Source organism: Antechinus flavipes, chromosome 1 (assembly GCF_016432865.1).
Source record: "Antechinus flavipes isolate AdamAnt ecotype Samford, QLD, Australia chromosome 1, AdamAnt_v2, whole genome shotgun sequence".
Taxonomy (NCBI): domain Eukaryota; kingdom Metazoa; phylum Chordata; class Mammalia; order Dasyuromorphia; family Dasyuridae; genus Antechinus; species Antechinus flavipes.
The window spans coordinates 507075323-507090165 of record NC_067398.1 but is presented as its reverse complement, the minus strand read 5'-3'; the positions used below and the strand labels follow the sequence as shown (position 1 = coordinate 507090165).

The 14843-nt window shown below is 32.0% G+C and overlaps 1 protein-coding gene across 6 annotated transcripts in view; it reads right to left on the bottom strand.

Annotated features, from left to right (window-relative positions):
* Positions 1-14843, bottom strand: part of PTPRM (protein tyrosine phosphatase receptor type M) — a 966854-nt gene that overhangs the window by 96788 nt on the left and 855223 nt on the right. For all 6 annotated transcript variants that reach the window (XM_051970436.1, XM_051970437.1, XM_051970431.1 and 3 more), the window contains one exon: positions 6202-6238. In XM_051970436.1, coding sequence (XP_051826396.1) covers positions 6202-6238 — 37 coding nt within the window. The remainder of the gene's footprint in view (positions 1-6201; positions 6239-14843) is intronic.

The window sequence follows — 14843 nt, the reverse complement described above, 5'->3', positions numbered from 1 at the left end:
GACTTTTCCATCTTTGATGTCTGACCAAGGTTTAAGTGTTCTACACTACCTATTTTAGTCACCTTCATGGCCATTGGAACAAACAAACAAAAAATGCCAAATGACCATTTTGCCAGGGGAAGTCTTCACATGTTTGGTGAAGATAGCCCCTAACCCACTCATAGTCTTGAAGCCTGTTGGTTACCCTCAACTTGCTTTAACCCATTTGCTGAAACAGTTTATCAGGGCATGTCATGCATTAGATGCTTAATAAGTGTTTGTTTCTGGATTTCAAGCCAACTCAATTCAACCCAGTGCAACTCAATAAACATCTATTAAATTCCTGCAAAGTACAAAGCATTTATTATTGTGCTAAATACCTGCACAGATCCCTTGGCCACAAATGTAATGTGTTTATAGTCAGGAAGAGAAGGAGGGAAATCATATACAGAAATAACTATGTAAGATATGACAATGAGAGAAATACAAAGGAATGGTCCAGACAAATAACCTTTGAGAAATTTAATTTGAATAAGAAATTTAAGTTGAGACAGATCATTGTCACCTACCAAAGGGAGCCACAGAAAGCTTAATAAAAATTTACCTTGACTTCCAGGATCAGGAATTTATACTTTATTTAATTGGCAAGGTGGTTCACAGGAATAATAGGTTTTTTTTTTTTACTAGAGAAATGAAGTGATTGTTGTAAGAAAATCTTCTTGCTAAGTGAAATGGAGGCTACCACAAATGACAAGGGAACAATCTTGTTTGTCACATACTATGGAAAGGAGATGATGTAGGTTTTTAAGGCATGTAGTCTCACTTCAATGGATGTGTGCACTCATCAATGTACAGACTGCCTCTAAATTGTCTGCATGGATTTCTCATAGCTCCTCATCTTGTGTGATTCTTTTCCATACCTTCCAATAACTTTTCTACAAAGGGTCTAGCCCACACCTTGAGCATCTTTCTTTAGGTCTCTTGACATCCCACATATATCAGCACAGCTTAAAGTAAAAGCTATTGAAAAGAAAAAAAAATAGCTCTTCCCAAGAGGTTCAAATGAGATCTACATAAGCCATATTATTTTCAGAACAATCACTTAGAGATACAATTGGAAGACCTGAATCAGGACTGCAAGAATTTTTATAGTTATATATTTTTAATAATAATGAAAAAGGATCATATATTTAGAAGTGAAAAGAACCATAAAGACCACTAAATCCAATTTTTTCAATTTATAGAGCAGGATACAAAGACTTAAGTGAAGTGTCCAGGAGTACAGCTTGTAATTATCAGAGGCAAGATTTGAACTCTGAATTTTCTGATTCTAAGTCAAGAGCTCTTTGTACTGGACTTAATATCTGTCTCCCTCCACAAATCACCATCTCATATAAATGTTTTGTACATATATATAACTAATTTTACATGATTATTTTGTGCAAATGTATATGCATACTTGTTGCCTCTTTCCCTGTAGACTGTAAGTTTCTCAACAGTATTATCTGACTCTTGCCTTTCTAATTCCAGTGCCTAGCACAAAGTAGGATCTTGAGAAATATTCACTTGATAACTGATGTGTGAAGAAAGGCCAATAGCACTTACGACAAAGCTGGACAAAATGGCTGTACATAAAGATGTTTGTGCTTGAGGGGACAACTTTAAAAGCATTCCATGGTAATTTTGGCAGACATTTCAAATCTTCCTACTCATCACTTCTGCATCCTTTATTAGAAGACATCAGGGTGGAACTACTATCTCATGAGTCTGAAATCTTATTTCCATAAAACCTTTGTCTAAGCATGAAATGAGCCTCCTTGATGAAAAAATGTAAAGGAATAGGTAGGAAATATTCTACAGGAGAGCAATTTTCACAATAACACAACTAAGAAATAGAAAAATAGCAGATCTCATTGTATTTACCATTTATTGATTTTAAGAAATCGTCTGAATTAGTAAAGCAGGATACAGCCATGCAGATTCTCTTAGACAAGGGATTTCTTAGTTATGTATTAAAACTATGCAAGACTCCATGAATAATGTGGCTGCAGAGATTACTTTGTTCAGTGATATGCCAAATACTGACTTCAAGTGATATATTAAACATAGAGCTATGTACTTGTCAATTTTGCAGAGGGTACCTTAGGATCTAAATAAAATCTTGATGAAGTAAACTTTTCAGAGAAATAATGAACATGTTTATTTGAAAGACACATGTGTATTTATTATAGCAGATTTCTTAGGGTCCCCTATTTCGCAAAATATACATCATCACCCTCTAATTCAAAATTATGAAAGGAGTTCACTTTTTAAAATTTGTCAACTTGGAATTTACAGTAAAGACAGCAATTCTAGTCCAAATGAGTAAAGTTTTACTTTAATTGTGACTTCACATGTAAGGCTAATTATCTTTAGGAGAAGTGAATATGTTTAAACAAAATTAGATGATTTAGCTGCACCTGGGAGCTCCTTTCAACACAATGATTGTAAGGGAGGCAAATCCAAAGTCACACATCGAAAGATAAGTGAAATCATCTCTTTGTCCTTTAAAATGTTTTTAAGAATTTCAGTGGAAATTAGCTAGAGCTTAGTTTTCCAAATGCTTTTCCAGGGCTGTGGAACTGTTCAGACTACACTTTGTTAAAGTCATTGAGTAGGGCCCTAGGGCCCTGGCTAGGAGTTTAGAAGCTAGATAACACATCCAAATTCACAAGAAGCAGATTTGGGTGTTCAAATGCAACTCTCCTCTATATCTCCAAAAAGACAGATTCAAAACAAACACATATTAAACTTTTATTTTAATTTTTTTCTCTTACCTTCCTCATTTTCCCTAGCATATATATTTAGAATTTTGAACATCTTTTAAAAATCACAATAGAAACATTTACCTCTGGAAAATGTTAAACTATGAATTTTTTTCTCATATGCTGTTTGTTATTCTCAAGTGAAGTAAGTTTGATAAAAGAATTTAACTGGGTAGACTGTCTAAACTGATTTTCCTCAATCTTCTATACTGCATTTGTTAATATAACTGGAAGAAAAACTACCTAGGTCCTAGAAGCCAGGCCAAAAGAGTTATCCTCTTATTCTATTTTTTTCTAGAACATATACTCTCATAAATGATTTCTTTTTTAATCTATGTCCTTCACATATGGAGAAATAAAGATAGTTTTATAGTTTTAGGATTGAAGTATCCATCAAGTCACTTAATATAACAATTAACCATTGATAAGATATTTATTGTTTTCTGCATCTGGCACTTTATCTTGATCAAAAATAAAATAAGCAATATAAAGAGTGATCTGTGCTTTTGGAGAGATAGTTCAGGAGAAATAAAGTGGAAAGTTTTTTGGAACTATTAAAAACTGGGAAATAGATATTGTTTTATGATCATAGAGCTAAGATTTCTTCATTGTGAATTTCCTCTGCACTGATGCTGAACCCATGTGACTATGTCTTCAGGCTTCATGTGGCTGAAAAATTCACTAACTAGTGGCCAGCTTGTTTCGAAGATGAGGTTCTCCCAGACTTAGTTAAACTGGTTTTTAGCTTATGAAATGAACACACACACACACACACATCCATCACCAAAGATCAAATTTGAAATCTTTTTATATTGGGAAGACATATTCCTCTCCTTTCCAATGACTTCTACCATATCCTAGGTCTTCATCTTGAAGTGTCTCTCAGCCCTGAAATTCATGGGCTGAACATGCCCATTTAAGAAGAATGCCCAGGTCAGCATAGGTCTCATTTCTCTCCAGCTTCTCATTTTCACCTTATTTTTATGTGCTGTCTTCCTTGATTTGAAATATAATTTCCCTTAGTACAGGGGCTGTTTTTTTTTCCCTCTTGGTATTTGTACGTGCAATACTTAGCACAATGTTTAGCACAGAGTAATCACTTGATAAACATTTGTTGGCTGACTCATTTACCTTGGGATTTTACTCTTGCTTAGTCTTTGAGAATGTACAATGAAATTCCTCCAGAGGACTTTTCTGGAGAATACCCTCCTTCCAATATTCCAAAAGGCCAATAATCACAATGATTTGATGTTCCACCAATGATCCAGCTCATCACTGAAGACTGTCTAACTATTATAATAAATTTATGGCCTAACTGGAAAAATGGCTACTGAAATAAAAATTAGTATTTTCCCATTAAACTTCTTTTAAAAAGTGATGAGGAAATGAGGCATTTTATACAGCAACAATAAATGGAATGGTATACTTGCCTCAAGGAATGAGTCTCTCTGGCATACATTTTGAACTACAGAGAACTTATGGATACAGATCATCTCAAAAATGGATTTGATATGGTTACTGTTATCAATAAACTTACAACTATAGAAGACTTAAGAACTTTTATGACCAACTATGCTATACACCTTCAAGAGAAATGCCTAAATCAAGATGCAAAATGAGATTTACATTTTGGGACATGGACAATGTAGATATTTGGTTTTTTTGGCTACACATATTTGCTAGAAAAATTTTGTTTTTCTCTTTTTCTTTTAAATTGAGGGAATGAGATAGGAAAAATAAACATTTGTTAATATAATAAAAATAAAATGAAAAAAAATTTATGGATCCTACAAAGGGGAAAATGTATGTATATAATTATAATTTAAGGGAGCATTGAAAAGTAAAAATAAAGAAATCTAGTTAAACTTTGTAGGCAATTTTAGGGGGTCAGAAATGGTTTCAAGGAGAAGACAATAACTGGGTTATTTCTTATAAGAAGACAGGGATGACTTCCATAGGTAGGAAGGGATATTAGCAAAAGAGGAGGAAGTGGGAGATGAAAATTTGAGAATTCAAGATAGAAAGTAGTCTAGTGATGTTGGAAAATATATTATAAAGTAATAAAGATATCGAAGATTGAGAGGGATTTGAATAACAGAAGAAATTTATATTGATTTTATTGGTAAGTTATTCAGTAAATGAGTAATGGGATCAATGGCATAACAGGAAGATTCTATGGTTAGTGGTGAGAAAGGATAGTTTGGGGGGAGGAGTGACTAGAGTCAGAAAGAACTCTTAGGAGGAGAGGTATATTATAGCTATCTCTGACTTGGCAAAGATCCATGAAATACTGAAATAATATGCGTATTTATACTTAAGATATCATGCCAAATCATGCTTTGATTTATTTGTTAATTGTCTAGATTTAATGAAGTGTTAATAATGCAGATTAAACTTAAAAGTATATGTGTATGGGAAATGAATGTAAACTGTTTGCATTTTTGTTTTTCTTCCCAGGTTATTTTTTACCTTCTGAATCCAATGCAACAAAAGAACTTCGTTTCTGCACACATATATTGTATCTAAGATATATGGTGACATATTCAACATGTATAGGACTGCTTGCCATCTGGGGGAGGAGGTGAAAGGAGGAAGGGGAAAAGTTGGAACAGAAGTGAGGGCAAGGGATAATGTTGTAAAAAAATTACCCAGGCATGGGTTCTATCAATAAAAAGTTATAATAAAAAAATATATGTGTATGTGCATATTCCCTTCCCATTCTCCTAGCTGGTTGTCAAACTTTTACCAGAAAATTCAAATTTTGCTCCAAAATATTTATTTATTTATGGGGGGAGTGGGAGAAGGCAAGGTTATTATAATAAATGACTTGCTCAGAATCACATAGCTACTGTTTGAGGCTAAATTTGAACTCAGGTCCTCTTAATTCTAGGGCCAGTGCTCTAGTCATTGTTCCATCTAGCTGTCCATTAAAATAGTTTTTGAGTTCAGAAGAGTACAGTAGAAAGATCAAGGAATGAAGTCTACTAGACTCAAGGCTTGGAAGGCTAATAACAATGATGATAATCACAATAATATCTGTCATTTATATAGTTGTTTTAAAGTTTGGAAAATATTTACATATCCATTTTCTCATTTAAGCTTCACAACACTACTAGTTATGAGGTTATTACAATAGTAGAGAATGGAAATGAATATCTTTAATAGGTTGATTGCAGTAAGAAATAGAAAGGAAAAAAGATGAAAGAAATAATGTTGTGGTTAAATTAAATTAAAGTTAGACAAAAGTCATTTGGAGTAAGCTACTTTACTAAAGAAAAAAGAAATCAAATTTATTATTATAATGCAACCAATAATTTTATAATTTAAGTTTATCCACTACCCAGAGATAAATAAATAAGAGTTACAACAACTAGAAAAGACATCAACACTGTGATGAACAGATATGTGGGGAACTTACCTTGTGTGGCAATATAGTGATTGGGTCGGTGATAACCCTAAAAACAAAAAAAAAATTAAAAAAAGGCTTATTTAATAAACTTAAAAGTTGTGTGTGGTACCTAAGTCATTTGAATTCCCTGAAATGAATTCACATACAAATATTAGGAGCTAACACATTCAGTGTTGAAATTAAACATATCTAACCCACTGGTTTTCTTTTAACAAAGGAAGGAACATCAAATACCATTCATGATGATTTCAAGGGAGGCATGAATAACTCAATCATATACCAACTGTGAGGTGATAGATGAGCAATAAACACCAACAACTTGGGGATTCTCTGAAATCATGCAACGATGGCTCTTATTAGGGTACAAATAGTTTGGCAATGTACAATAGGAATTAATTTGGTTGAGGCTGTTATTGTCAATTTTTCCAGGCTTTAAGCCACATGCTGTTCTGTCAGTGTAGATTGATATAATAGTCTTTAATAGTAACAACCTTTCTTAAATGGTGTCAGGGTTTGACATAAAGCAGCAAATGCCAAAAATTTAAAGACATAGTACCTACACTTGGTACCCAATCTGTGACATCAGATGACAACTAAGAAACCATGTGGGAAGTCACCAGAGAATTAATTGCTTAGGAGAGTAGAACTGGGAAAGAATAGGGTTCCCTCATAGACGCTTACAGCTTGTATATTAAAGCCTAATACTTTCAGTTTTCCCCTTCTATCTTGAAACAAGTTGTTTCAAGGAAAATTGTAAGCAATGTAAAAGAGACTTTGGAGTCATTTTAATTCCATAAAGAATTAGACTTTCATCTATGTATTATAAGGATACTATCATATTATACCTAATTACTTGGGTTGACTATTGAACAAATTTGTTTTGCCCTATCTTAAGGAAGGAACAAAACAAGCATTTATTAAGCACCTGCTCAAGGTGTGCTAAGTACTTCATAAATATCAAGTCCTTTGATGTTAAGAAGAACTCTGAAAGGTAGGTTCTATTTATTATTACATTACACTTTACAGTTGAAAAAATTGAGACCAAGAAAGGTAAAGTAATTTGACCAGGATCACACTACTAATGAATGGATTTGAACTCAGTTCCCCCTGATTCCAGGTCCAATACTTTATATGTTTGCTTCACCTAGTCTCCTTTCAATCAATTAAGCTGGTGGCTACAGGAATTTTCTGAATTTTTGGACAACTCTTATAACCACTCTGGATGAAGATTAGGAACAGTTACAAACTCTTCTCCTTTGAGCCCCAAATTCTATGTCCTTAGGGAACAAAGTCTTAACTTCATTTTTCTTGGACCTGATACTTGTCTTATCCTTACCTACTCTCATGTGAATGCTTTAAATTTTACATAAGTGAATACCAGTGCTGCCTATAATTTTTAGTTTGAGTTATATTATTGTTTAAAGTTGTTTTCATTTATGTAGTTAGAGTTCTATATTTTTATCTGTATAATTTCCTACAAATCTGCCCACATTTCTCCCTATTTGTCATTATTTATGTAAAATAATTTGAAATTATGTAAAAAAGAGTTAAAAATTGTTTCTGTCCATTGACCAGAATTAATATGCTAGAGAGGTAATTTGACAACAAAACAAGACCTATGTGTTTAAAAAATATTCATAGTTGCTCTATTTGGAATAAGCGAAACAATGGGAAGATGAAAAGTCACCAATTAGGCAGTGACTGAACTGAACAAATTATGATATATGCATGTGATGGAATTTAATACCATAAGGAATGAAATTTGATACAAAGATCCCTGTCCTTTTCCCTACCACCATGGACAGTTTTTCTTCTTATTCTTTCTATACTGATTTGTTGTTTGTAAAAAAAAAAAAAAAAAAAAAAAAAAAAAAAAAAAAAAAAGCTTTTAAAATTTTATGGAGTTAAAATTGCATATTTTCTCTTTTATGATCCCTTTTAACCAAGACTTGGTTATAGATAATATATATGTAGGAACAATTGTGAAAAGCTTCTCTTTCTATTGTGTTTTTTAAAAAAATTTCTGCCTTTTATAATAAAGTCACTTGCAACGTATTGTGGTTTATGATATGAGTTGCTGATCTAAATCTATTTTCTACCAAATTGCTTTCTAATTTTTCCAAAAGGAATACAACAGGAAATTCTTCAAATAGTTTATGTTCTTGAATTTAGTGACCCACAGACCACTGAATTTGATTATTTCTGATACTTGCTTGTCTAGTCTTTTCTACTGTCCAACAACTTTTTTTAACAAATATCAAAGTTTTGATGAGTATAGCTTTATACTTAAGATAATTGCTATCTTTTCTTCATTCCTACTCCCTTTTCACACCATTCCCTGGAGATTCTAGGCCTTTGGTTTTTCCAAATGATTCTATTATTATTTTGTCTAGTTACAGCAATTAAGCTATTGGTAACTTGATTGATATAGGACTAAATCTATAAATTAACAGGTAATATATTAATTCTTATTATATTGGTGTGATTCAACCATGAGAGCTAAATGTCACCCCAATTCCTGGACTCCCTTGATTTTTACAAAAAATAATTATATATGACAATTATATATGCTTAGGTTGATTCTATGCATTCTATACTTATTTTGAATGGGAACTACCTATTACTTCCTATTTTTCTTATTAATATATAGAAATTCTAATGAGTTTTACATACTTTTCTGTATATTGTTAATTTTTTGAAGTTATTAATCATCTTGATTAGTTTTGATACAGATTATTTTAATATGACAAAATTATATGCCTAAAATTAAAAGCTAACATTATTTGCCAAAGAGAGATAGTAGTTTTCCCAGTAAATACAAGGGTAAAGTAAGAATGCCCACTCTTGCCAATACTATTTGACAAAGTTCCAGGAATTCTAGTGATAAAAAGGGAAATTAAAATGAATGAACACTGGAAACAGAAGAAAAAATATCTCTATGTTCAATTATCTCTTTTCAGTATTCTATTTGGAAATGGCTTTTAACCTTATAGTTTAATATTAGTGTTTACAGATTTAAAACATCTGACTTTAATTATCTATGCATATATTTTAATGTAAATTTTATGTTAATTTCAATATTTTACATTTTTCTAGAAATCTGTCAATTTTGTTTGTTTTTTAGTTATGTTACCTTTTTCCTCTCTCTTACTCTCTTTTCTTTTCTCTCTCCTTTTTTTTTTGCTGTCTTTCTCTCACCTCCTTTCTTTTCCTCATCTTCCTTCACCCATCTATTCTTTTTTGGAGTTTGGACCTTTGATTTGATGGATGTGGGAAGCTCACTGATATGGAAACAACTTTCATCATTTGATAGGTAAATCAGCTGGTTTTAGAAAGTTTCATGATGCTTGAGAGGATAAGTGATTTATCTAAGGTTAAATAATCAATCTGTATTCATTAAGCTCCTAATATATTCCAGGCATGATGATAGAATAGGGATACAAATACAATAAGTCAAATCACTTCTACATATTTTTACTTGTTCTATGCAGCTTACTGCAAAGTGTGTGTGTGTGTGTATTAAATTATATAGTGAAAGAGAGACAACAAAGAGAGACAACACACATATATATACACATGTGTATATCAGTATATTACACACACACGTGTGTGTGTATATATACACACATGTATTTTAGTCAGGGGCCAGGACATGAGTCCATATCATTAAAACCCTTGGTTGACTTATTGATTATAGTCTTTATTTCCTTCTCTAAAAGTTATGGTTTCTTTCTTGTCGTTTTTGATTTTGGTAGTTTTTTCTTTTAAAAAAATGTAAATTAGCTAATTTTCCAAATAAATTTATTAGCATTTTTAAAATTTTGCCTCTTTATTTAATTGTTTTTATTTTGATTCTGTTTGTGTCCCATTTAATTTTCAGGATCACTTGTGTGCTTCTGGAGGATTATTAATTGGTTGTTTTTCTACCTTTTTAATTGCATGCTCAAGTCATTAGTCTTATTTTTTCATAATTAATATGTGTTCAAGAAACATATATTTCTCTCTAAGGATCACTTTAGATGCATTTCATAAATTTTGCTTATCTTATGATAATCAATGTTTTAGCATAAAGTTTAATTATTCCTATGATTTATTCTCTCACTTGAAAGGATTTTTTTGTCTTAATTTATGTCTGAAACTTTTGTTCCTGTTTCCTTTATTGTATTCCTTTACAAAAAATTATATTTTTATTGTCTTATGATCTGTTAAGGAAATGTGTAAGGCTTCTCCTTTTCTGCCATTACTAGGGTTCCAGGCCATAGCATATAACCTCTTTTAAGCTCCACAGGCACTTGAGAAAATGTGCATTTTCTAAGATTCCCATTATTATTCTAGATTATTCAATCTCATTTTTCTAAAACGTTCTCCAATTCTTTAATTTCCTCCTTATTTATCTTTTTGGTAGATTTGTAATAGAAAAAAAATCCAAACATCAAAGTCACCAACAATTTTTAACTTTACCATCTTGGCCAAGGCATTTATTTGCCTTTAATAATTTAATTTCTATGTCTTTTAGCAATATATACTCATATCTTATGGCAATTTAATAATAATATGGTTTCCTTGACTGTCTTCTGGATAAATGAGTATATTGTAGTATCATGCAAAATTGTCATTGCAATGACTGTTTTGTAGGTTCTAGTTAACTTAGATTCCTAGTAGAATTTAATCACTGAATTTATATTAAGTCTAATAAGTTATGTATATTTCTTTTAGACAATAAATTGCTGAATTCAATTTTCTAATTCCTTTTGAAACTCACATTTTATGGGTGAATTCAAGCCATTATTATTCAAGGCTATAATTTTTTATTTTATTTTTGTTTCCATTAAGTCCTGCCTAATTTTGTTTTTGCTTTAAGTAATAACACAAAGAATCTTATATTTTGTCTTGTTGAATTTTATTTCCTAGTTTCTCTAATTCCTCAGTTACCCTCACTCTGTCCCTTAAACATATGCACACAATTCCTTAGATACTACTTTTGCTAGCATAATTTTTATAAAACCTTCTCCATCTGATCCAGCTAAGAGTATACATTTACGGACTGCTACCTATTTATTTGATTGCCCTTTATTTGTGATGATTCATTTCAAGTGATAACTTCTTTTTCACCATCTCCTTTATACCTCTATTTGTTCTTGTTCAGCAGTTCCTTTTCAAACAATATAGTGAATGGAAAGAGAACCTCCCTCCATATGTATCATCTAGTTTCAAGTACTATTCTTGACTTTGAGATTGGAATTTCAAATTTCCAAAGTCACTCATAACTCTCTTATAGTATGGAGTAATTTTTTAGTTGCTTTATATGTTAGGGTCATTTTGTTAAATTTCTGATACTTAGTCAATTCGCCTGTCAAATTAATGCTATGTTTGACGCTACATTGTTTAGTATGAAGTTTCTGATATCTTTTGAAAATTATCTTTTCTTATGATGGGTAATACCCTGATTTGCAGAACAGGTATTTTGGTATCATGAGGTAATTTCCCTCACTTTTCTATATATTATATTTTAGCTCTGTCTTTGCTAAGTAATATTATGGTATTCTGGCTGATGTTTTCATATGTTTATGGCACTTCAAATATTTGCTTTCCTACTTGTTTTTCTATTTTAAAATTTTTATTTGTCTGGGCCATTCTATTCCCCAGAAAACCTACTCTTTTAATTAAGGTGCTCCCCCAATCCCTCCAATGTTGTCTAAGACAGGGATTCTCACGGTTGTAGTTCTGTGTTCATTTTCAAATATTGATTCTTACAGATTCCAGTTGTTCCTTTAAATTTCTTCTCGAAAATTTGTAAACTAATCTAGAAGTTCCCAACAAAGGATCTCAGGAACTGTTGTAGTGCTGTTCATTTTGTTGTAACAGTAGGGAATAACCAATGAGGACTCAGTCTTTGAAGCATGCACAAAAATACTTCTTGCCCAGTTTCAGTCCTTGAAGTATTCTTCACACACAGATATTCTATACCTGCTGCCAATATAACATGTGGAATTTTAGTAGCAGTTTTGACCATGATGACTCAAGATTAATACTATATCATGATGAAAAAGTCTTCTAATTGGCTTTAAAGGGGCTGATGACAGAAGAAAGGCTGAGTCTGAATTGAGTGTGCGTAAGAAAGGTCTGAGTAGCCACTTTCTCAGTCTTTCCCTAGTGGCTCTCCAGTAGTGATTATTAAAAAAAAATAACCATGGAGATAGATATGTTCTATTATTATCCACATTTTTCAGTTTAGAAAACTGAGACATGCAGAGGCTAAATGTCTTATCTAGGGTAACACAGCTTCTAAATATCTGAGTCAGGATTTGAACTCACATCTTCTTGACTTTAGGCCCAACTCTCTAATCATGGTACCACCTAGCTACTTCCTCATTCTGAGGATACAAACCGTCAGTGGCAGTGCAAGTCAGATGAATGACCCCACTGTAAGATGCTACATTTCCCTCATTCTTTTAATCCATATCATTTATGCATGGCACAGGGATCTCCTTTTATGTTTATTTATATTATTTTTTTTAGTTCTACTCTTAATTTTCTTTTCAGTTTTTTTCTTGTAAAGATCTCTCCTCCTTCTCCCCTTTTTGTTCTTCTTCTATTTTATTTAAGTCATTTGTTACTATTTGGAGTAGATTAAAAAGGAGCTAGTCTTAGTCATGGACACTTAACCATCTTACCAGAAGTTTGTTTTGTGTGTTTTCTTCATACATCACACTGAGATGCTTAAATATACTGAAACATATTGGAGAATTTTTCATACAACATTAAGATTATCAAAACCACTGCATGCTTGTTGGTGTATTTTTTCCTGGAAAAAAAAAAACCCACTAAGTTTTCTTCATGCAGATAGATAATGAGCTGGGTAGACTACAAAATTGAACTGGGAAAATTTTTAAGTAGTGCTTACTCATAGAGATCCTAGAATCTCATTTATTTGTTTTAAAAACATATTGTTTGCTAAATAAAGTTTAAATTTTTAAAAATCAACATTGCAGGACGTCCATAAATTAGCCCCAACTAATCCTTTTTAGTTTTATATCCCATTACTTTTCTATATGAAACCTCTTCTAACTAATCTAGGTTTCTTCATTATAACTTGTGCTTTACTATCTTTGTGTCTTCTCTCAAAGCACTCTTTCTATCCTAAATATCTTTCCTCCATTTCCTTGAAATCCCATCCTTTTTTCCTGAGTCTACTCAAATATTACTTCTCCAATGGTGCCTTCTCTTTTCCTACCAGTTACAAATAATCTCAGCATCCCTCTAAAACCCAAAGCAATTAATTTGTACCACTTTTATTACAATAACTCTGAATTCTAGTTAATTGCATATCTTAAGAAAAGAAGGGCTCTGAGGCCAGGGACCATCTTTTTAGGAGAGATGCTGATAACCTATTTATTGGAATGAATAAAATGTGCTTTAAGGTGGGACGATCCTTGGCAAGTTTAGTAAATATTTCCTAAACTCAAAAGCCAAACTCGTTTTGTCATCTGAGTTCTCAGTTATCACAGTATGTATGGGTTTGAGTTTTATCTGATGTTTGGGATATGACCTGCTTTCCAAATAATCATCTCTGAAATTCCAGGATCTTGTACAAGAAACACCATTCTGTTTCCAAAGGAACTATTTAAAATTTCTTTGAGTCATTTACAAGTAATAATTATTTAATGATTTTGATTTACAAAGTCACAGAATTTCAGAGATAGCAGAGGTCCTTTACAATGTAAACTGTATATCTGAATAAGAATCCTCATTTTAAAATAACTGACAACGAGACAAAGGAAACAAAATCCCTTATTTGAAGGTGAAAATTTTAAGCATAAAGCCTTATGAGAAAGTCTCTAGGAAATTATAAGTGATGGCAGCCACACATTGCAGCAATATAATACCTAATATATAATGTACATAATAATAGCTCACATAGCTTTTCAGTTTACAAAGAATTTTTTTTTTACAACAACTATTTCTATCCTCATTTTACTAAGAAGGAAACTAAGGCTTCCAGAACCTATGCTGGAAAAGCAAATTACTTGCCTTAGGCAAAAAAGGAAAAAGTGGAAGGGCCAATATCCAGGTTCCTAACTTAAAGCCACATATTTCTGCTTATTTAGACCAAGATAGATATTGCCTATTTCTCATGAATAGTGAGGATGTTAAAGTTTCTTTTCTGCAAATTCTAGTCTTAAAGGTAATACTGACTGCCCCTTGATTTTCAGTCGACTTTTGATTTCATTCATTCTTTCAGCAGAAAACATATTATCTGTTAAAGAATTTATTCTAATGTAAAACATTAAGTTAACATGATGCAGAATGAACAAGGAAGCAGTCTTCAATAATTAAACAGCGTACATATTTAATGAAATGTCTTGCTTGCATTAGAAGTCCTAGTTAACAGCTGCACACTACTTTGAAGGCAACTTTAAAGTGCCACGATGACAAGAGATTGCAAATCACTGTATTAGGAATTACAGAGTTTTGTCACATTAATATGCAAACAGATTTTTTTAAAATGTGGAATTATGCCAAGTTGTTGACAGAAAATGAAAATAACATATTCTTAGTCCACATCAGGGAGGGCAACATATAGCACTACTGACAAATTCTCCAAGAAACAGACCGATTTGGAAAAAAAAAAAAAAAAAAAGGAATGTTTA